This window comes from Lampetra planeri, chromosome 13, assembly GCF_965212315.1.
Source record: "Lampetra planeri chromosome 13, kcLamPlan1.2.h2, whole genome shotgun sequence".
Classification (NCBI taxonomy): Eukaryota; Metazoa; Chordata; class Hyperoartia; order Petromyzontiformes; family Petromyzontidae; genus Lampetra; species Lampetra planeri.
The window spans coordinates 3,842,508-3,867,273 of NC_136119.1; the positions used below are offsets into that span (position 1 = coordinate 3,842,508).

At 49.2% G+C, this 24,766-nt stretch overlaps 1 protein-coding gene across 1 annotated transcript in view; it reads left to right on the forward strand.

Annotated features, from left to right (window-relative positions):
- PRDM6 (PR/SET domain 6) overlaps positions 1 to 24,766 on the forward strand; it is a 63,685-nt gene that overhangs the window by 10,014 nt on the left and 28,905 nt on the right. The window contains exon 3 of the mRNA XM_078600336.1: positions 14,813 to 15,132. Coding sequence (XP_078456462.1) covers positions 14,813 to 15,132 — 320 coding nt within the window. The remainder of the gene's footprint in view (positions 1 to 14,812; positions 15,133 to 24,766) is intronic.

Below are 24,766 nucleotides of genomic sequence, written 5' to 3' on the forward strand. Positions count from 1 at the left end.
GATCTATTATTTTTCTACCGACGTGACTTTACCGAAAGAACCAAAGAGTATGGATTCCTGCAGTCACGAAAGCTTCAAATCAAGATTCAAATCAAGATTCATAGCAACAGTTCGCTCTTTCCGCCGCGTGTGTATGGCGTATTATGTGAGTGTGTATATATATACACACACTCAGTATATATACCGAGTGTGTGTATATATACACACATCTGTATGTGTGTATATCTTTGGGGAGCGGTAGTGTAGTGGTTCGCGCGCTGCGCGACGAACCTGGCGACCCGAGTTCAATTCCCGCTCACAGCCAACACCAGTGACGATTATCTGAATCGATCATGGGCCCTCCCGTACGTCGACTCGGCCTCAAATACGTCCCTGGTGTGTTGTGTAAACATCGCCACTCGGGAGACAAAGGCGGCCGGGCGTGGTGTTGTTGGCCACCCACCCCCTCGTGTGCCGTGCCGTCTTTCATAGGTGCTCGCTACGAGCACGTGCCCCAACAGTCTGTTATTAAGGCCAGACGGGGGCCGGTGGTCTTTGTTTTGTGCGTGATGACTGGACGAATGTGTGTGGCTGTCGGTTTGTTTGAATTGAATAAGACCCTTCGTGGAGACGCGAATGCCGCATTATTTGCAACTACTTAAAACTAAAACAATGGGGGTGGACTGCGTTGGCAGTGACGCACACGGCCATCGTACACTACACCGTGTCAACATCCGCTGCCAAAATAGGTCTTCATAGCATACAATCAGATGTACAGGTTGACGTCTCGAGCAATTACCTTTCTTTGAATGAGAATGATTAACTGACGGTTGAACCTTATGAGTACCCCGGCTCTCGCATAATGTCCGTGATGCAGTCATGTTTAGTCTGCTGATGGTCGGCGATGCGGCCATCGACTCATCTCGACGAGCTGTACACGATGCACCACTATGGTGCGTACGAGCGTTCAGGGTTTCAGCGCAATCATCTTCGCTGCGTTTCGACATCGTGGAGTAGCACTGATTTCGGATTGATTGGTACCCCAGTCGCGGAGTTAAGTACACCCCTGGGAAAAATAGTGTCCCAGAAATAAAATATTTAATTGCCTCGGCCAGTTTTTATTATTTGGTATACCGGGGTACTGCCATAAGGATCAATTGGAGGATTGTGCGTTCCACCTTCACGCAGCCAAATAGCTGTTATTGTTGTTGTTAACTTTCCGGGAAAATATGAGCAATTACAATACAGTATGTGTCTGTTACACCTCGTACAAGAAACGATTCGTCCAGTTTCAATAACAGGATATCAAAAGTACCGATGCACTCTCGCGCATATTACCGTGGTTTAAGTCTAATGTTCCTCGATAAATGTAACGTTATTTAATTAGGAAAACGTATTCTAAATAAGTCAAAAAAAATATCGGTACAACACAATTTAGTCGGACATATACAAGGTGGCCAAAAACTCCGGACACATAGGGTCACAATATTCATTCTTATTTATTTTAACAAATAACATATGGTTATTTAATTTATTTTAACAAATGTTCAAACTAACTATGCATGCATTAATCATCTAAATTCATATAGGACTTTTTTTTAAAGATCACAGCTGCCTTCTTTAGCATGTGTAAATACGAATTTAAATCGTTCGTCTTCAATAAATGTTCTTTCCATTTGTAAATGTCATCTGAAAAAAAAGAAAAATATAGTAATAATGATAATAGGTAAAATATTAACTTAAAGAATATAAATGCTAGTGTTAAAAAATAACGAAATAACCCCATCTGTCCTCACTTTTGGGCCACTATCATCAATGTCCAGGTGACATGTATGTGCACGTGTACGTATGTACACATGTATGTACACATGTACCGATGTGTAAACGTGATATGAAGTTGCTTTTGAGGAAGTCAATTGCGCAATCCTACGCGATACCTAACACATTGGCTCAATAACAATGGGTGGCCTCAAAAGGTACAAGACAAATAGTTGGCGACGTTTCGGGCAACAGTCCTTCACAGAACACACCCTTTGTCATCGCGCGCTGCGCAACAATGGCAGAGTTAGTACCCGAAACGTTGCATATTGTACATGCATGCGTACACGTGTGCACAACTGCAAGCGCAGCATCCCCACCACCACCACCACACTATTTACTTCCGCGCGATGTTCGGTATAAGCCGAAGATGTTCCTAGCACAGGACCCCGTTTATCGTCAAAGTCATCTGAACGCGACTGCGGTGCACGACGCGCTCAGACCATTGTTTTCTGTGGCTGAATAGGCAAACACGATGAAGAATAAAATAAACATCGGGTTGCACGCAGGAAATATATCGCACGCTGCTCACAAATTGTTTTTTTTTCTGCTTTTATACACCGCGTGTTCTTCGGCACGATGCCCGTTCGTTTCGCTGCACGCGGCTTGGGGCCTGCATTTCACGAGCGGAATTTCCGCAGAAGTGCTCAGCACGTCAGAGCGAAGCGTCGGACAACATGCCGAAGACCCCCTCGGAACCACATTCAGATAGCCATACAGAAACACACGCGAACACCTACACGCGCAGGGCCGTGCATAGGGGGTGCGGGGCCCGGAACCAACCCAACCGCATGGGCCCCCCCGACGCCTTCAAACTAAACGGGAGGTATTAAATTTGACACCGCGACGTCGAAGCGTGCGCGCCCCCCCCCCCCCAAAAAAAAAACGCGGGGCCCGGGGCGGTCGCCCCGATTTGCCGTACCCCAGGGACGGCTCTGCCTACACAGAAGTGCTTTATTACTTTACTGAATGCGTACAATTACTGAATGTGCACAATTACCAGCAGTGCCGTGCAGGAGCAGTGAATTTTTTCAAACGTTCAACAGAAAACGTTGCGTAATGCACGCACGCTATCTCAACTTTTCTTCACATATCTTAGCTCATTGATCGCTGGATGGATGTACCCCAAATAAGAATAGGCAGTTACAGGGGTGCAACCCTTAAAATAATTCAAACACGCAAGCTGCGTGAGTAAGTCGCGTGTTTAGCGTGGCCGCTGAGTGGATAGTGCAATGCGCTATCCATGAACGAACCTGACCATCTGAGTTCGATTTCAGGCCACGGCTAAGATGAGTGGGCGAGTGATATCGGAAGCGGACCCAGGGGAAACCACCCCGTCCCCTCCGCCGTTTCAGCAACCCCATACTTACCAGAGTGGGGAAGTATGGTCAAACCCGCATGCCCTGCACGGCGTGCGGAGTCGTGGATTGACGAGACTCTGTATTTTCATTGTGACGTATTGTAATATATGTTGAACTTCTTTCCCACCGTACGTAGCCAACCGCATTAATCGGAAGTGCGGGGGGGAGGACAACGAACTAAACACAAAAAGCAGTTCTACATAAATGAGTTTTCAATCTAGATTTGAAAGTGCATAGCTCCAGTGGCTTCCTAATATGGGAAGGAAGAGCGTTCCAGACGGCCGCAGTGAAGGGCATTCTGAAATCGCCGCGCGATGATGATGCGCTGACGACCGCCGCCTTTGATGTCCAACCGAAGGCCGCCGCTTGTGAGGATGACCGGGGTTGGTGCGATCGGCAAGGGGCACTGTGGTTCATTTGTGGCGTGCGCTTTGTCCGTGACGAGCAACGACCCTCGCGACGTAACTCCGGGACGTTGGAGGAGGATTTGCGGTCGCGTTTTCACGGCCGCCGATACAATTCGTCAAACACGACCCGCGCGTCGCGAGCGGTGCATTTTTTTATTTTTAAATCGAGGCGTAAAAATTATCTCCTGTAAATATTCGACGCGTCGCGGAGTTTCGGTGTTTGCCAGGTTTCGTTTGCTGCAAAAGCGATGGATGTAATTTTTATTTATTTACTTTAGATTGTGATGAATGCAGCGAGCGGCCTCCATTGCTGGCCTCCATTCCGCACCGCACACGCGCATCTCAGAAGAACGCATCGTGAGCACACAGTCAGTCGATATTCATCAGTTCATCGCGAGATGGTGACTTTTACTCCCCCTTTTCTGCGATAAATGAGTCGCAACAAATAAAAGAAAATTATTTGAGAGGCGACGTTTTGGAAATGGTCCTTCTCCATAACAGATAAGCGTACAACTTTTCACCCAATGCCCCGATCGTGTTTTCAATTTACGCGCACTCGTGCGTGAACGAGGCACGGCGGGAGGGGCGGGCGGGGGGGTCGTAGGCGGTATTGATGCAATCATTCCTCTTATTAAACAACATAATAGCGGCACGCGCCGGATGAACCGAGACATTGATTAGAAACAGCCGTCTTGATGACTAAATTAAGATATCGGCCAACGTATGCATGTGGAGAAACGCACAACAATAATAACAACCGTATTAACAACAGGGGGAGTAAGGTGGGGTGAGGGGGGGTGCACTTAAAGTTTAATTGGGGAAATAGTTGAGGCACCGGTGCGCCTATGATGCGTAATATCGCGCGTTTCCCGTGCGCGTAGCCGGGCACAATTTAGCCCGGAGCTTGCGGCCGCTCCAAGAGCAATAATCGCTTCCACGTGATTCTCGAGACGCGGCGAGGGGAGGCATCGGCGTGGCCCCGGGGTGAACGTGGCGTGAAGTTCCCCAGCGGAGGAGGAGGGAAGGAGGGTTCCCATTGTCCAACACACCGCTGCAGTATTGAAGGTGTTGCGTTAATGTTTCGTTTGCTTCCGCCGCATTGCATTGGCTATATGACGCCCGAATTGGTTGTGCATTAATTGCTTAGGTTTGTTTTTAAAAGTTAATTGCAAAATGCAAATTGTTATCACAGTGGATTCTCAACAGTTTTTTTTGGTGATAGCCAACTTTGTAGACCCCGAGTAAAGTGCACATAGCAATACAAATTTACAGCGCTTTGTCGCTCCACTGCTTGATGAATGCCTCCCCAACCCGATTCGTTCCAAAGGGGTTGTTTAAGCATACTTCACTAGGCTGAGTACTCGCGAAATCCACTGCGTTACCGCACGATCCGATAATAACAATGATGACATATAATGGCGTCTTCGCTGAGTCTCAAGACTTATTTTCAAGAAGGTCGTGCATTGGGGTGTTTGGCCAATTCCATGAATGAGTGTTTAGGTGGATTAGATCTGATTACTCGGATATAACAAAACCAACCCTTACCACGTTAACATCAAAACTCCACACAGATGGATTCTAGAATCTACTTGGTATACCGCAATTTCCTGGCCAGCCCGCAGCCCATGCAAACGATTGCTCGCGACGTTCACACAAATCGGGAGTTTGACAAATCTGCGTAGTCTGCGCCAAAGTTCTGCTTCGACCACAGGTGTCGTGAAGGCCACAGTGTGGTGTTGCCCGTACTGTGAGAGTCACGGGGATTGGCCGAGTCACGGGCAAGCCAACACAACGCAGAGCTATCGCGCATTTTTCGAAACCACGCTCCACTTCAAAGCGCTCTGCCTTGAGTTAGATGTCAAACTTGCTCTATGTCCAGCGCTCTGTTTTTAATAACTCGACTAACTCAGGCCATCAATCTTTCACCCCCCCCCCTCGCCCTATTCCTTCCCACCACCACCACCACCCCCTCTACTCCAAAAACGTTTTCTTTCCTTTTGACCTCGAGGCTTTTAGCATCTATAGGCAATCTTTGAATTTGCAAGGAGGCGTAAAAAGGCGTGTGTTTATTACGGCGTAGTGGTCATCCAACGCAAAGCTAAAAAAACAGCACACATACCGCACGAATCTTCCATCCATCCAAGTTTTGGCTCTGACATACTCGGGTTGAACCGCGTATCCTTCGTTTCGCTCTCCACGTTCTGGGAGCTTCCTCGCATTCGTCCAAGTTATTGTTTAGCTTTTTTCGTCTGTGTCTCTACGCACAAACCATGTTTCATTCTATACCAAGCGCTTAATCATTCCAACCGGAACACTGCGGAAACACTGTTCTTGTAATCATTACACCACATCCATCTCGTATTATACAGTGCTATCCTTTTAACCTGTTGATATTGATACATACATATAGGGTAACAATACACAGGCGTACTGTATTATTATAGATTTCACTTTCTAACGATTTTTATTTTCCTCGTTATGGCCCACTGGGCTATATAGCTCTTTTTCAGAAGCGACCTGGCCACACATGATAGCTAAACGAAGTGGCTTATCACGTGAAAATGTATAGCAGCCAAATATTGTTAAGTTATTTGTTATAAATGTGGAAGGAAAAACCGGAGGACCCGGAGAAGAATCCACGCGAGCACGTGGAGAACACACAAACTCCAAATATACAGCAGGCGTCAGGGACGGGGTTCGAACCCACGATCTCCTGTATACCAGGCGAGGTAGCTAACATCTCGTCACCGTAGCGCCAGATAGGCGTACATGGTGCTGCAGTAGTCGTAGTAGTTAAGCGTCTTACGCCGATTACCTCCTTCTCATAAGCGGCGTTCCGGAAACCACCGAGTGAGAAATTCAGCCCCTGACTCTTCTCGCTTCTCTTTCAACAGCGAAATTAGGGAGGAAAAAAAATCACTTTAAAAGGGGGGGGGGAGGCGGTCGCGTCTTTATTAGCTTCCCCGGCGTTTCCTGTGCACGATGTAAACCCCTCTTTAAATCCACTGTAATCTACACCCCACCCCCCGCTCCACCACCCGTTTGCGTGCGGGAACCGCGCACTCGGCACGGGATCGCGTTACTCGCTTGGGCTCCGGTTGAGATAATTTCCTCGTCCATTCTCCAGGCGTAAAGGATGAGGACGCGAGTTGCGTGTTTGTTTGTTTGTTTGGGGAGCGGTGGAGTGAGTGCCGTGAGCGCTGTGCACGACGACGAACTTGCGGCGGCGATCTGACTCCGATCGTCGCTCACGGCCACGCGTCGCTGACGAATTTCACAGAAGGGGTCCTGTCCCTCCCTCCCTCTAGGTCGACTCAGCGTTACGACGATTATGCTCGGTGCCGCGTGTAATAATCGGCACCGGGGAGACAAAGGCGGCCGGGCGTGGTTCGAGCAGCATGCGCAGGATTTATACACGCGACGTTTGTCTTTTATCTGCGAGTGTTTTTTTTCTTTCTGCATTTGTTTGTTGTTGGGGGGGGGGGGGGTAGAGTAGTGACGGAGTGGTTAGCGCACCAAATGAACCCTGCCACTTGAGTCGACGTCCCGGCCCCGTGTCGGACGAGCATCCGTCGTCTCGCCGTTCGGTATCGGAGCGTGACGCGACACCGGCAGTCGTTCTCCCAACTCCCTTCAACCGATCCGGGCGCTGAACCAGCGTGGCGAAGAGCGGTAAAACAAAAATACAACAACGCCCGTGACCGACACCGAGTGTGGATGTCTTCGTCTAGCAGTGGATTTCCGGAGCACTGGGCATTCATTGCGAACACATTAAGCTCGGTGGCTTCAGAGCGCGTGTGCGTTGAGCGCGAGACGGAGCGTGTTTTGCAGGTGAAACGAGTTTGTTGCTGAATAGCAGTGCAGTGGTGTTTTGATTGCACGTGGCATTGGGAGATGCGGCGGAGGAGTAGGTGAGAAGGGATGCGAAGTGAACTGCGTAGCAGGTGGTGGTTAGTGGTGCGTGTGTATGACGAAACTTCTTTCGCACGGTACGTAGCCAACCTGTGCTAATTGGAGGTGCGGGATGGAGTAGCAGTCGTTGACGCGCTGCGCTACGAACCTGGTGACTCGAGTTCTATTGCCGTTCACGGCCACCAACAGTGACGATTATCTGAACTGGTACTGGGCCTCTCCTAGGTCGACTCGGCGTTAAATGAGTATCTAGGGAGACAAAGGCGGTCGGGCGTGGTGCTGGCCACCCACTCCCTCGTGTGCCAATCTGGCCTCCATTTGTGCTCGCTAACAGCACTTGTCCCAACATTCTGTTAAGGCTACACGAGGGATCTTGGCTTTTGGTGGTGAGCCGGGTGAAGGAGCCGGGTTGAGGTGTAGTATGGGTGTGGGTGAGTGGGGGATTGGGCTGTAGTATTGGTGGGGGTGAGTGGGGGATTGGGCTGTAGTATAGGTGGGGTGAGTGGGGGATTGGGCTGTAGTATAGGTGGGGTGAGTGGGGGATTAGGCTGTAGTATGGGTGGGGGTTGGGGTGTAGGGTTGGGATGAGTGGGGGTTAGGGGTGGGTGTGAGTGGGGGGTTGAGGTGTAGTATGGGTGGGGATGAGTGGGGGGGTTGGGGTGTAGTATGGGTGGGGATGAGTGGGGGTTGGGGTGTAGTATGGGTGTGGATGAGTGGGGGGGTTGGGGTGTAGTATGGGTGGGGGTGAGTGGGGGTTCGGGGTGTAGTATGGATGGGGGTGAGTGGGGGTTGGGGTGTAGTATGGGTGGGGGTTCGGGGTGTAGTATGGGTGGGGGTAAGTGGGGGTTCGGGTGTAGTTTGGGTGGGGGTTGGGGTGTAGTATGGGTGGGGGTTGGGGGGTAGTATGGGTGGGGGTTGGGGTGTAGGGTGGGGATGAGTGGGGGGTTGGGGTGTAGTATGGGTGGGGGTGAGTGGGGGTTGGGGTGTAGTATGGGTGGGGGTTGGGTGTAGGGTGGGGATGAGTGGGGGGTTGGGGTGTAGTATGGGTGGGGATGAGTGGGGGGTTGGGGTGTAGTATGGGTGGGGGTGAGTGGGGGGTTGGGGTGTAGTATGGGTGGGGTGAGTGGGGGGGGTAGAGGTACCATCTGCATTTGCATAGAATGAGGCGTGCGATCTGCATTGCGGGGAAAGCACTGATTGATGCGTCCGGGCGCTCGAGTCGTGTCGCGTGGTGAGAAAAACACGCGTTTCGGATCTCGGGTGTCGCGCCGTGTTGGCCGAAGCTTGTTCTTTGTCAAGGGGCGAGGCTTAGAGGTGCGTCTAAGCCATCAATCAGCCCCGCGGGCTCAGCAAACTTCACGGAGCGCAAAGGAGAGAGGAGGAGGAGGAGGGGGGAAGAGAAAAAAAAGCCTTCGGTTTAACTGACTTTGATAGATTGTCCGAGGCTCGGCGTGGCGCGCAACACAAACCAGCCCAGGGTGTCGTCCACCTGATGGGCTACTTGGCGTCTCTTTGTTAGAAGGTGGCGAGCACGCGTGTGCGTACCGACACGAACACACGTGACGTCAGTTTCCCTTCTCCGTGACTTCAGCGAAAGAACCAAGAACACGTGGCAGTTGTTTTTAGTCCGTCAGTCTATTGCGCTTTCGCAGACCAAAACAGTTACAATGTTACCAAACAACAACAAACAAGAACAAAAGCACGTGTTTCAACAAGCACAATCTGGAGCGGATTCGACCTTCTGGGTCTCACCGGCAAAGTCAACCTTCTGATTATTATTATTATTGGAGCAAGTTTGATTGCACGTTCACCACAAGTCCGCGTGGTCAATGCGGACTTGATCCCTTGCAAACGGTTTCTATTTGATGCTCGGACATCTTGACACCTGTGTTATATGCCAGAAAGGGGAAAAACCTATTCTTATTTTTTATATAAAGTCAACCTTGTTAGATTGACATTTGTTTCGGCAAGCTCTTGGACCGGTTTCGACCTTCTGGGTCTCATCAGCAGAGTCGGCCTTTATAAACAAATCCTGCTAGACTACAAGATCTTACTGGGGGTGGGTGGGTATTGGCTATAGGGACCCGGATGCCTGTTTAGATAGCGCTGTGGCGAAGCTTGCGAGCGCGAGTATCCCTTCACCACACCGTCTCTGCCACCCTCTCTCTGTTGAACTCGTTGTCCGCCTACTCCATTACACCCCTCCGTCGTCACCATCATCGGCGGCCATGGTTATACACGAAACGATACCAGGCATTGCTTCGGCAGTGGTGTAGACGTTTTAATTGCAACATCTGCCGCATTCGTCATAACTGCGCTGCCTTAAGACGGCAAAAAGGATGACTTCTTCATAATCAACGTTTTTGGGTTTAGATCGCGTTATTTATAAATGTGTCGTAACCCTCCACCACCCGACACGACCAATCAGTAAAAAAAGTGTCACGTTGACAAAAGGCGAATTGCCCGATGATGCTGGATGCAATTACCAGCGAAACGTCGTACTCAAATTGTAAATGGTGTGGTTTCACGCTTCAACACGCCGGTGGGCTAAAGCAGTGAACTATTTGTCTTTTGTCAACGTGACACTCTTTTACTGATTGGCCGTGTCGGGTGGTGGAGGGTTACGACACATTTATAAATAACGCGATCTAAACCCAAAAACGTTGATTATGAATAATATTGGTCGCGAAAGCCTACGTATTAAACTGAGGATGACTTCTGCAAAATTCTGGCTAATCGCTTGATGAGGCTGGGTGTAATCACCAGCGGAACGTCGTTCTCGAATTGTAAATGTTGTGGGTTTACTGTCCAGCACACCGATTGTGCTGAAGTAGTAACGAATTGGCACGTTTTGTTTACGTGATAACCCTTACTAATTGGCTGTGTCTGTTGGTGGCGGGTTTAACGACGCATTTATATTTAGGCGATATAGCCCAAGAAAGAAAAAAACGCCTTATTATGCACTTCCTTCTAGCACGAATTATTGTCGGTGATGTTCCGGGCAAGCACTCTTCTTCAGGGCATGAGGACCATTCGCTTGTCACTCAAGGAGGGCCCATTGTCAAAAATGTCATCCTGTTTATATACCCAAGAAGCATGGTGGCAACACATCACGAATACCTTCATCTAGCAGTGGATAGATAATGAGTGCTGATTATATGCTGGATGGCAATATTATAAATCAAGTGGTGAGTTTTTAATCACGGAATGTGCGGTGCACATGGCGAGGGTTCCGAATCAAGAGAGATTAGTTACTTACCAAATGCGGAACATGCGTATAAGTGTTGGCGCTTATAACACATCGATCAGCTTCTTAACGTTATCGTAAGTGCGATAGTGTTTAGCATAATGGCACTGATGCAACAGTTAACACACCATGCAATGTGCTACAGTCAATCAGCGGCGCAGTGGATTTGCGGCATGCACTACTTAAACGTGAACCATGTCCCTGAGTTCAATTCCCCATCCTAGCCAGCGACACATCAGTGGCGAGTGATATGTGGACACAGTAACCAGATACCGCTATTCGCCAACCAGCGTGGTGAAGTATGGTCAAATTTCCCCCTCCTCCCACCACCCCCTCTCATGAACGACAACAGCGTGGGTGGGTGGGTGGGGGGGGTGCCTTACACCCTCGTCCAGCGATGTCGTTGACAAAGCGGGCACGCGTACACAGCGTGATGTGTAACCCCGCTGTGACTACAACCACGGGTCAAGAGACGGGGGGGGGGTAGAACCCCCCTTGCAGGGAAGATTTGACTCGGCATCTGCCACGGAGCGAGAGCCAAACAAGTGACCCGGTCTGGACACGTGGAACCAGAATTTATTTTTAATGACGGTCTAATTTCTGGTGGGATTTGCTCTCTTACGAGCGCGTGTTTGTTTTATAAACAACGCAGGGGCACGCTTTGGCGTTGTTGTTTTTTTAAAAGGTTCATTGTAAAACAAACAAACAAACACGCTCGTACGCACGCGCATCGCGGTGTGGGTCTGGGGACGGCGTTGATGGAAGCGCCACGCGCGGCTCCTCATCCCGGAAGGGAGAAGACGCGAATTGGTTTCCACGTGCGGAGTGCATGTGGAAGTAGTAATTAGGGGCCGTCCTTTTAGTACGGACGCATGGAGAGGGGAGGGGGGTGGTTAACCCAAATGCGTTCGCTTGCGTATGGGGGTCTACTGACAATGTGCGCATAGGAAACGGGGGGGGAGGGTGGTGAAGCCTCGATAATTTGTCTACATTGGCCTTCAAATGAGCCACAGTTCAGTTTATTCAACTGTCAGACAACTACAAGTACTGCCGGAAGAAGTGGCACTGTGGGAGAGGTGTCACTTGTGTGCCACCGTGCCCCCGTGCCCCCATCTATCACGCAGCTCAGCAAAATAAGTGGCCAAGGTAAGCGACTTGATTCTTTAACGCAGCCGGCGGTGGACTATCTGTCTGCTGAAACACGTGAATATGATTAATCCTTCATCGTTTCTGCGTGGATTAGATATCGGCCGTTCTATAGGATTCGGGGGGGGGGGTGCGTGTCAAGCGTACGTACGCAGGTGGGGGAGGGGGGTGTAAAACGTCCGCGTGCGTCCAGGGAGGGGGGGAGGGGTCAAGTTTTGACAGATGTTTGCGTACCTACTCAATGGATGGCCCCTTACCACACAGTACGCGCGTGCAGCGGTTAGTGCGGCGCTGATCGCAGTGCGCGACCAACACCGGCGACCCGAGGTCGAATCCCCCGTACGAACAATAACAGTGGCAGATATCTGAACCTGTCCCGGGCCTACTTAAATGAGCATCCGGCACTGTGGGTTAAACATCACCGCTGGGGAGACAAAGGCGGCCGGGCGTGGTTAACGTCACCGTCTCGTGCGCAGTGCCGGCTTTCATAGGCGATCGCTCATTCACTCGCCCCCAAGGGTCTATATGGTTTTAGGGTGTCTTTGTTTTGTATGACGTACATTAGCCAGTGTGTAGTCTATCGAGCTATGGAGCATCGGTTTGCCGCAATGTGCTATGAAGCCGAAATCACAAGTTGAATTCGGGGCCGCAGTATGTATGTTGAACTTCTTTCGCACCGCACGTAGCCAACCGTGCAAAAAGCAGTTCTAAAGAAATGAGTTTTCAATTTCGACGATTTCAAAGTGCATATCTCCAGCGGCTTCTGAATATCAGAAGGAAGAGCGTTCCAGACGGCCGCAGAAGCGCATCCGAAAGCGCACGATGCGGCGAGCGTCTTTGTTCGATGGTTAGCCAATAGCAGCTGCGCCTTGACGAAAAAGAGCATAAACCATCATCGGCTAACATCAGTGGCGAGTGTTAAGTCGACCAGTCAAACAAGCTACACTGATGACCCGCTTGGTGACGCACGGTCAATCAACCCCAATGACCGACACGGATTTGGAACGACTGCCATGGTGTTGCAGCGCCTTATGTTCGCTAAGTCGTTTATAACAACCTTGGCCACTTGCAAGAGGAAGAGCGAGAGAAGTGGATGCGTTTAGTGTCGAGGTTCCCTGGTCAGTATCACAGGGCACATTTTTTTTTACAATTTAAATGTACCCGGAAAGTCATAGCAAACACACACACATATATATACAGTACTGTAGATCCTAAAACAAAAGTTAAATAGCTGTCCTTTTGCCTAAACCAGAATTATTGCACAGGTCTCACACACCAAAGAGGCAATTCGTCTCAATGGGCCGTCGTGTGGCTAAATATAGGACGCTCGGACATAGAGATAAGCCTGCAAGTAAAATGCTCAAGCGCGTGTGTGCGTGCGTGTGCGTGCGCGTGTGTGCGTGCGTGTGTGTGCGTGTGTGCGTGTGTGTGCGCGCGTGTGTGTGTGCGCGTGCGTGCGTGTGTGTGCGCGTGTGTGCGTGCGTGTGTGTGCGTGTGTGCGTGTGTGTGCGCGCGTGTGTGTGTGCGCGTGCGTGCGTGTGTGTGCGCGTGTGTGCGTGCGTGTGTGTGCGTGTGTGCGTGTGTGTGCGCGCGTGTGCGTGCGTGTGTGTGTGTGCGTGCGTGTGTGTGTGTGTGTGCGTGCGTGTGTGTGTGTGTGCGTGCGTGTGCGTGTGTGCAATGCATGGCAGGGAGACAGGGAATGTCTTCGGGCTGGGGCTGGCAGCGCGAAATGTAAACACGCGGCTGTCGGGGCACCGAGCCTGACACGTGTGTGGAGGCCAGAGGCGGCCCTCTCCGAATGCCCTTTTAAAGTTCACGTCGTGCGCGTTAACAAACGTGATTCACGAATGAGCAATGTGCAACAAGGAAACAATCTCGACGCACGCTCGTCGACAACCCGCCTGGCCTGAATATGTAACTGGCGATGTTTTGGGGAACGGCCCTTCCTCGTAGCGCGCGGTAATGCATTACATTATGTCCGAATTAAACTCCCTTACAAGTAAAAGCGATAAGCCTATTAACAACAAAAAATATGTTTAAAGCAGACTTACGTTTGAGATCAAATTGAGCGGTGGCGCAGCAGTTAGCGCGCTGCGCTATGAACATGGTGACCTGAGGTCGATTCTCATCTGCGGCTAACGCCGGTGGTGGCGAGTAGCAGCTGACTTGCTCCCTTGGGTAGACCGCGTTTACATTGTTAACGTTGGAGCCCTTTGTCAATCCACTGCTGGATGAACGTCACAGCGTAGCCTCGCAGCGGCGAAACATTTTCCTGAGCTCAGTCCTGGACAGGTCCACTGTGAAGCAGACGGCGGATATCGTGATGGTAATTAGCACTCGCAGTTATGACCAGGGAGGCCTGGAGATTCGAACCACGAATCCTCTTGCAAACTCTTGCCGTGTCACCGCCCCAGGGCAGTCGGGGATGATGATGGTGATGGTGGTGGCGGCTGTGATGGTGACTGTGGAGATGGTGATGATGGTGACGATGGCGGTACAGCAGTGGAAGTTGGGGGATGGAAATGTTGACCACTGTTCGCTCATCACTCCTCTCCCCAATGTCACAGACCGCCCCCCCCGTATAGCCTCAGACAGGCTGTAGGGGGCAAGTGCTGTTAGCGAGCAGCATCTGTGAAGGCCGGAACGGCACACGAGGGGGTGGTGGCGGCAAGCACCACGCCCGGCCGCCTTTGTCTTTCTAAGTCACGATGTTTCCAAGGTACTCACTCGAGGCAGAGTCGACCTAGGGGGGAGGAGACCCAGGGACCAGCTCAGGATAATAGTCACTGGTGCTTGTTGTCCGTGAGCGGGAATCGAACTCGAGTTTGTCGCGCAGCACGCTAACCACTACACTACCGCTCCCCTACCCCCCCCCCCCCACTGCTCGCCATCATCCCCACTCCTCTTAATCCACACCCTCACCTTTGCCCCACCACGCACAGGTTGCGACATGTGCGCCGACAACCGCAGCGGCGAGTGCCCCATGCACGGCCCCCTCCACTCGCTCCGTCGCTTGGTCGGCACCAGCGCACCGCCGGCATCGGCCGCGTCGTCCCTGCGCCCCGAGCCGCCGGCGTCCGTGCGCGCCTCGCTGCCCCGCGAGCTCTGCCTGTGCAGCAGCGGCCTGCCCGGCGCCGGGCTCGGCCTCTGCGCTGCCCAGCGGCTGCCCGCGGGCACCTGGCTGGGTCCCTACGACGGAGCGCGGGTGCCCGTGGAGAGGCTGCGTGCGGGAGCGGTCCGCAACACTCGCCACCTTTGGGAGGTAACGGACGGCCGAGCCCACGACCAACCTCGCCACGGCCCGCTTTGCATCAGCGGTTTGCGCTACGCTGCTCACGGCCAAACAGCAGTGATGAATGTCTGAACCGGTCATGGGCCTCCTACCCCTAGGTTGACTCAGCCTCAAATGAGTACCTGGGCGGTGTGTAAAAAAAAAAACATCACCACTGGAGAGATAAAGGCGGCCGGGCGTGGTGTTGGCCACCCACCCACCCCCTCGTGTGCCGTGCCGGCCTTCGTAGGTGATCGCGAACAGCACTTGCCCCAACAGTCTGTTAAAGGCTACACGGGGGATCTTTGTAGATTGACTCAACGTTAAATGGAGCGGTGTATAAACATCTGAACGAGGGAGATAAATGTGGTCGGGTGTGGTGTTGGCCACCTATCCCCCCCGTGGCGACCTTCATAGCTGCTCGCTAACATCACCCGCGCCATCAGGGTCTTTGTCTTGTCTGCGTGACGATAGTGCGTCATCGATTAATCGATGGATTTCTGTTTTAAAAAATCGAAATCATCATTGAATCGTTCGAGTGATAATCGATCGTTTTTTATGAGTGCGTTTTTTCGTTGTTTGTAATGCGTTCAAGTGACAGTCACCATCCACTAGAGGCCGCTATATTAAACCACTACGAAGAAAATCACGTCCAGTTCTGTATGTAGTCATCGTAATCGCTATCCCAAGTTCGGACGACTCGTCGACTCCGGGGAGAGAGGTGAATTGTTATCATCCCGGTTTCCTCCAACGCGCAAAAACACTCGTTCCTTAAGTGCACATTGACCATAACGTCCCAAGGTAGGACTTAAAAAAAAGGTCTCCTGAGACTCATTGATGCTTTCCCCTGATAGATGTGACATTCATAATTCCTATATTTTTTGTTCTAATACAAGGCCAGTGCCGATGATAAGTCTCCTGGAATATGTATGGATCTGTCGTTTCGCACAACTGCCAACGCGGCCCTTATTTTATTTATTTCATCAGTCCGACTACTTTCAAGCGATTTAAACTAAATTCCAAGAGTGTGATTGTCGGCAGTTGTGAGTGAAGGGTTGTGGTGAGGCTATTTTATAATCAACGGTCGGAGAGAGATAGAGAACCGTTGGAAGGTTTGGCACTAAACTTGAAATTCACAAGCGAATCTAATGCTCAAAATATTTTTTTGTAAAAAAAATAACCTTTCCCTCCAAGAGTATAAAAAGAAATCAATTCTCTCTGTAGGTGTAGATTCATGTCTACGTGTGTATATTTATCTACTGAAATTGATACACTTTTCCAAAATGTATTTCATACAGTGAGCGCTGTGTGTGTATATATAATATGTAATTTACACACCCAGACGTTTCCAACCCAAAGATTCCTGGCCTGTTCGTTTTTTTTGCGCACCCAACATTCGACGCGTGGAATATTTACGCGCAGTGCAAACCCCGCGCGTAAGTGGTGCGTGTGCAGGTGGCCTTTCTTTAACCTGGTGATTTTTACGTATTTATTTTAAAACCTCGTATTAACAAAGTAACACAGCTACAGTACATTTCCTGTGAATTTTTTTATTTTATTGTTTGACACATATTGGGCAGTGGTGCACGATCGCAAAAAAACCTCCTGACGGATTCGTCAATAACATTGTGACTCTAACATTAAGAAGAAAACCTCCCAAATATAACAACAGGCGACGCATTTGAGCAATGGCCCTTATTTTTGTATCTCACCGCTAATGGAAAAAAACAGGTTAATTGCCTGAAACGTCACCGATTACTTTGTTTTACTGTTCGCGAAGCGTTGTTCAGCAAGTACCCGCGGAATAGCGGCCGCGGGAAGGGAGCGAAACAAAAGAGAGGTTGGGGAACCGCAGTTACCCCGCGTGTCATTCAGCGTGTCGGCCCGTGTCGCAGTTTTTTTTTTGGGGGGGGGGGCAAGCGGTTGTCGGTGTCCCGTTTCAGGTCGTGATTACGCGCGGCTGCAGAGGCTTCTGCTGAAATTAAAACTCTATCAATAAATTATACATAATAGCTCACATCCTCAGACCATCACCCACCCCCGCCATCCCTACACCCACACCCCCCACAAACCTCTCTGACCACGACTGCACCATTCGGCCAGCAGAGCCGAAGAGAAAACACACACTTAAAACGTCAGTTAAAATCCATGTGATGCCGGAGACAATGATGAATGCACAGCCACAGCTGTAAATCACCTTCCCCCTCAGTATATTTCATCGCTGCGCGGGGGCCGTGGCACGGTTTACGATTACCCAAGATACAAAAAAGACGAAAATGCCGTGGAGCTCTCTGTCTCTCTGAGATGCCGCATTGCCCCGTACGCTTAATTGCGCCGACAATAACCTCTTTATTTGATGGGAATGTATAACCGGGTTCTATTTTTCTTTCAATCAAACAAACGAAATATATTCGTACGGTCCAGACGCAATGTTTACATTCTCGCGGGCAATAAAAGTTAATTCAGTCATTACTCACGTTGCTTAAAAGCCACAATTAAGTCTTGTTGGGTTCTTTTTTTCGAGGCCAATTTAAACGGTAATTTTGAAATGTTTTTCGTTTCACGCTGGTCTTGCATTAGATCGAGTTCGCGTTCAGCGTCATGGATAGTGTTGTGTCTCTAACCCCTTCGCGAGGCACTCGGCGACTGTGGCATCTGGTCAGACGGGATGAATAATGTACGTTTTACTCAAGCTGAGACAAGTGGTCGATTGAGTTTATAATCGGGTAAACAACTATGAATGACTTTTTTTGCTGTGGTCGATTACCCTGGCCCCTTTAAAAATGGTGTGTCCCCCTCCCCCCCCCAACATTTTACCTGCTGAAGGCAGGACCTCCCCCCCGCCCCCTTCCAGCAATGCCCAGTGTCACACGGCTGATGATGTTAATAACATCACCGAACCACACGTGGGAACACGTGAGGCCCTCTTCCCCTCCCCCTCCCCAAAGTATTTTAGCATTATGCGATTCATCGAGTGACTGTACTGATAGTCGGTAGAGTAATCGATTAAATTTCTAAATTCTACTTTGCTGGTTACAACCACAGCAACAAGATCTCAACAACTCACGAGAGCGAATTTTTTTTGGATCCTCTTCATGTTCGGGAGATAGAATGGCAAAAATGCTCCAAATGTCTCCATCACTAATTTCACAATAGTTATCACTAGTTTGTTAGTCCACTAATGGCCGAGAGTCACCCCACGCCATGGGAATTGCTTTTTACCATACGTCACCACGCTGGTAAGGCGAGTTGGTGAAATGGGTGGGAGACCTCGGACCGGTTCAGATATCACTCACCCACCACTGATGTTTAGCCACTGGCCTGGAATAAAACTCAGGCACCCAGGCTCATGGCGCGGTGTGGTAACAACTGCGCCTCTGCTTTGGACACCTCCATCATTTTAACACGTCGGCTTTCGCGACCAATATTATTCATAATCAACGTTTTTGGGTTAGATCGCGTTATTTTAAATGTGTCGTAACCCTCCACCACCCGACACGGCCAATCAGCAAAAAAGTGTCACGTTGACAAAAGACAACTGGGTCACTACATTTGTAAATGTTGTGGTTTCACGCTTCAACACACCGGTGGGCTAAAGTAGTGAACTATTTGTCTTTTGTCAACGTGACACTTTTTTGCTGATTGGCCGTGTCGGGTGGTGGAGGGTTACGACACATTTATAAATAACGCGATCTAACCCAAAAACGTTGATTATGTACCTCCATCATTAACAAGAGGGGCAAATGTGTCCCCAAATACCATCTTAGCTAGCTGTGATTACATTGTCGGACACAATGACAGTACGTTGCAATTGGGATGCGTAGAGCTCCTATCCTGCAGCTGTATCTCAAACACAACTTTCCGCTGATGGATGGGAATGAAACTCGGCTCACCCAGGTTCATAGCGCAGCTCATAAACCACTGCGCCACAACTCCTCAAAATACATTGTTGCTTCAATTTGAGTAATTGAAGGGCAATTATCCTAAATTCGGTGTGGGAGTAGGAACGTTTTTTAAAAAGGAATAACTGACGTGAAGGATGTGCTCCAGCCACCCTGACACAGAGGTTTGGTCAACTCGGCATTAGGCAGAGCTCAAAGGCTTTATCTCACTCGGTTCTTGTTTGTTTGAATAAGAGGAGTTGGGGCGATTGCAACCTCCTCCTCCCACTCTGACTCCCACGTGGTAACCCCTCACCCTACCCCCCTGGTCAGCTCCACCACGACAGGGACCGCTGTGTCTCACGTTATCAAAATGCACGTTGAGTTAGACAGCCTGAGCGATTTCTATGTTACGAGCTGTTGGATGTAGTGGAGGGAATTGGTAAAATTATTTTTTAAAAAATGTGGGTTCCGTCACATGATCAGACAATGCTCTGGTTGCTCTTCAAGTCTTTTACTCGTGTACAATGATCTCAATGTAGGGCCATCCTAAAAAATAGACTTTAGACTAGGTGATTAATGTTTTGTGGGGAGTAAACAAGAGATATTGTTTAGCTCTCTTCGGGAATTGAAGAAGCTCCCAGCAACATGGATTTCAACGTTGGTCATCACGCCGAACAGAACACGGGGTGCAAACCGAAAACACACGCGAGAGCTTCAGTGCAGCAGAGTCACAGAGACGTGCGCAACAGTGAAGGGATTTTTAATTTCATTATGGCAGCACAGCGCATCCATCTCTCATTGGAAAACGATGGTAATGACAGCAAATCGTGCCACGGTCCCACTGAGCAGCAGTGAGCCACGATGTACTCTACATTTGTGCAGTAAAAATATTATTAATGGGCTACGATTTGACGGGATCGAATGAAAATACCGACGCTGTTGAAATGCGATGCCTGTTTCCAACGCGATATTTAGGCTTTTGCACGCGTGGAAACCTCTGGTGTAATCGCTCTACCCCCCGTGGCTATTCAGACCACTTGCCATGCGGAAAACTCTCCACACTTAACTCCTATAAAGACCCAACTCACATTTGGCATAGATTCCACGCTTGTCTGGCACCCGCGTCAAGGTAACAAAGTTTTTTTGTGTGAATTAAAAAAATGTATGCGGGTGATCCGCTATTAAAAATCTAAACTCAACCAACAAAGGTTTCACTTAACTGACCAATTTCCCCAGCTCGCTACGCCTGCACTATCAATCAGCAGCTTGGGGCACCCATCAATGACATTGCTCCATTTTAGTGGACCCCTAATTGAGATGAAATCCAGTAAGTTAGCAAACGTGGGCACTTCTACCAAAGTTGCATGCGGGCGGCCGAAATATAACCGCGCATTAAAACGTTTGTCTGCACCTCGTATTGGGCGCAGGTCGAAGTGTTTTACGCGTGCCCCGCATGTCCCGGATAAATGATCGCAAACCAAAAGCAAATGAAAGGGGGCTTTGCTCGGCTCCAGCAGCAGCAGCAGCATGGGGCTGTGAGCCGCGGAGGAGATGGCTCGCGGGATGGGGGCTTGACCGAGACGGCGCAGAGCTTGGCACGCTCGCGAGCAGGACTCCCCTCCCCAGCCCCGCGGCTCTGCAAGTCGTCTCGCTTATGGATAGACCGACACCGGTGATGGATGGGGCGCAAACGAAAACAGCGCGAGCCCTCCCCCCCCCGCCCACCACCACCACCCCCTCCCCGAATTTGGAGCTCGTCTGCGGGCGGCGGGGATCCACGTAACTTTTGGCGGCGGACCACCGCGGCTAGTTTACAGTGTGGGTTACCGCTCGGGCGTTTGGGTTGAAGGGTGGTGAGCGGCGCGCGGACGGGCGGGCGGGCGGGAGGGATGTGTGGGATCGGTGGGAACGGAACGGGTGACCGTGCGCGACTTGCGTTAGTGAGCGAGCGAGCGAGAGTCACTGGGGCTGCGTGGAGCGTGCGGAGGGGTGGGTCGTGTAGGTTTGGTGCTGGGAAGGGCGATTTTTTATTTTTAAGTTCAGGCCGGAGGTGTCTAAACAGTCATTGCCAGCGTGATTAGTTAAGTCAGCCACGGCAGGAGACCGGGGTGACCTGGGCCGGGCCTGGACTCCCTGGAGATTGCCGTACACACCCCCCCCCTCCCCCGGTGCCTCATGTGTGCCTGAAGGGAACAGGGAAGATGAAGACAAGACTGAGTCCCATTAAAGTGCACAAATGTAGATTATTATTGGGTTTTTTTTCTACGACAAATAATTCACACGTTTGAATGTGCGCGTGAAAAAAAGAAAAGAATATTGCATTACACTGTTTCTGCTCTCCATCATGCGGGCATTTAAATGAAACCATAATAATAGATCCTGTTTAGTGCGGTACGAGCTGCACGGTACTTTATTCATGTGTTCATGGCCACGGAATAAAACACAGACGCAATCTGCGGCGGCGGTCGGCAACAATAGCGTGATTTGCCGCGCTATGAAAACAATGGTGAGAAATCGCACAACGGAGGAAAGAGACGGCCCGTTAACTGGCACAACCTCAAGCAGACTGCAGGAACCTGGCAGGGGAAACGCACGGCACTTAAAATGCTCAAATTTACGTCCAGCGGGGACCCTCTTCGAGAGCTGTATATTAGGCGTGCATTAAAAAGGCGAGAAGGAGGAGGAGAAGGGAGGGGAAAAAAAGCAACTGCAATTCCTCTTGATGCCATTAATTCCTCTGACGCCAAAATAACAAGTGCTGAAACTTGTCACGGAATAAAAACAGCCTCGATGCTGTAACCAGAGGATAGAGTTTCAACCGTCTGTTTAGTGAAACATGCAAGGGTCAGCTCAAGCAGTCACTGGGCTGCCACCTTTGGTGTAATAATTGCAGGATGTTTAAAAAAAAAAAGAAATTCACTAAAGCCCTCAGAGGCCTCTCACAGTGCCCTATTGCCTGCTTCAACACACACACACACACGCACACAAAAATCTATCTCGCGTACGCGCGCGCGGTAGGAGAGGGACCCCTTCTCGCTGCGTCCCCGTTGATGCGTCGCGCTAAGCAGCGAGGGTGGCGGAGACGAGAAAGAGGAGAGGGGGAGAGAGAGAGCGCACACGCGTGGAAATTGGTCCAAGTTCAACATCATAATCACGGCTGGATGAGAGCTCTGTTGCTTTAGCCATTCTTTACGGCAACAACAAAAAAAATGGTTAAAACTCGCCGTAATGAAATGGTGTAAAATGTCACGTTGCGGCACCGCGCAAGGGAAAAAAAAATAGGCTCGTTTATTTTTTTTATTCGTGTAGTATCTACCGGCATATCCCCCCCCCCCTCCGTCCAAAAAAAAAATATTACAAATAAACTTACACGCTGAAGTTCTCATTTGTTTATTTTTGTCAGAAAGGAGTGAAATATGAAAAAATCCAGACAATAACATTTATCCTGCTGACAAGCTGCCGCGCGCACTCCATTCGTGAATGGCTTGGGATTATTTTTTTTCCAGAGGCGATCTGTGTTTGCGAATCCTTAAACGGCAATCATTAGGAGTTTTTTTTTACGCGCAATTGCCTTAAAATAACCCACTTTGTTTAAATGGAAACAAAATTCATTACAGCGTGTGTTTATTGTAGTTGTGTGTACTGTATTGGACGCATTTAAGTTTGGCCCCGTCAGTGATTGATTTCCAGTAGCAATCAACATATGTTAAAGATTTCCGGCGCTGGGCTCCGGTTTATTTCAGTCAAAGACAGAACGACGCACGAGAAAATTGCAGTAATTGCCATAAATTGTCCAGAGCTATCAAAGCTGATACGTTAAGTGGTTTCGTCCCCTTGCCAGTGTGCGCTACGTCGGGGTAACTGTTGTTGTGGAGTAGAATTAACTCCCAATCATGGCACACACACACACACAAAAAAGGCCCCTTCGCACAACTAAAAGCAGCTGTCCTGCTCATGCCGTAGGTACTGATTGCCGCTACTGAAACCGGCTTTAAAGTTAATCACTGCGTAATGGAATATGGATAAGTGTGCACGTTAAGAGGACTTTTTCCGTCTTCTTCTCTTGCGCCGTATTCACAATGACATTGACCGATTCAATGCCAGAATTGCGCTGTACAAAAACAAGAGGAACGATGGTTCGCTACATTGTCGATGTAGCGTGAGGATTTATCCTGACCAGCAATAAGCGCAGTTTTAATGTTACGGCTGTATATATATATTAAACAATATGTTGAATACATCGCACAACGTTAAAGTACCGTGTTACATTTTCTCTGAGTTATATTGCCCTCACACGAAAGTTTGTGATGTCATAGTGGAAGCCTTTTGGGAAACGTATCACTGACATCATTGTAACGTTATATGCTCCTGATTTAAAATTCACTGCAATTCGTGCTTTGCTGATATGGATTTTTTTAAATTTCACATTAATTAATCATTTGCCAAATACTTTTCAAACGATGTAATAAATTATTTCCCTTTGTGAAGGCCTCCCCACATCGTCTCGGTATGGTGGTGGAGGTTTTTGACCATACTTCACCGTGCTGGTCAGTATGGGTTACCAAAAGCAGGGCGCATAACATTCAAATGTGGTTCAGATTTCGAGCACAGCTATTATTATTATTCAGCTTGTTTTACCCAGGAAATCCCCACTGAGGCTCAACTCTTTTTCAGAAAGGTCTTGCTGTGTGTAACCTAAATTGAGTGATATGCAGGTAAAATGTTCACCATTGGGATGTTTGACCAATACCGGTTACATTGTTTTTTTTATCTGATGGGAGAAGACCAGAGCACCTGGAGGAAACCCGTGTGAAACAAGGGAGAACATACAAACTGCACACAGGAAGAAGCCCGAGTTGGGATTGAAACCCATGGATTCTTTTTGTGAGGCACAAATGCTACCACTGTGCCACCTCAAGACTGATGTTAGCCGTGGCTAACAGGCGAGATGTTATCTACCTCGCCTGTTATCCAGGAGTTCGTGGGTTCAATCTCGACCCTGACGCCTGCTGTATACGTGGATTTTTATCTGGGTCCTCCGGTTTTCCTCTCCAAAATTAGAATCAACACGCGTTTCGAGTGTTTGGCTGCTGTACATTTCCACGTGATTAGCCACTTCGTTGGCATATCATTTGAGGCCAGGTCGCTTCTGAAAAAGAGCTATACAGCTCAGTGGGCCATAGCTGGTAAAATAAAATAAAAAAAGTTCAAATAGTTTAGTTTAGAATTGAACTCAGGTTGCCAGATCCATAGCGTAGTGAGGAAACTGCTGCGTGACCATAGCCCCTGCCATTAAAATTATAATAAAAAAAACCATGTATATCACGCAATATTTCAACAGTGTTATGAGTATGAAAATGTTTGACATATCATTTGTTGGCTTAATGTTTAATTCTGATAAAGAACTTAAATTAATGTTCTTATTCTTTCCTTCTCCTTTCAGTTATGAACTGTAAATATTACAGAAAGCTATCTTATGCGATATGAAACACTTATTTTACATAACAGAATGGACCCTTAGAATTTTAATTCGGAGAAATATGGACTAAGACAAACAGAGAAACAGTTGTTAGAAAATAATAATTGGAATGTATTTGTGCAAGACGTGTGAAATTAGTAAAAAAGCCTTTCATTCCACAATCCGTTCCCACCTCTGTTTAAATAAAGACCACACGGTGTTGAACAAATGCGACAATTTTCAGAAGTATTTAAAAAAATAAATTCAATAATTGCTTTTTAAA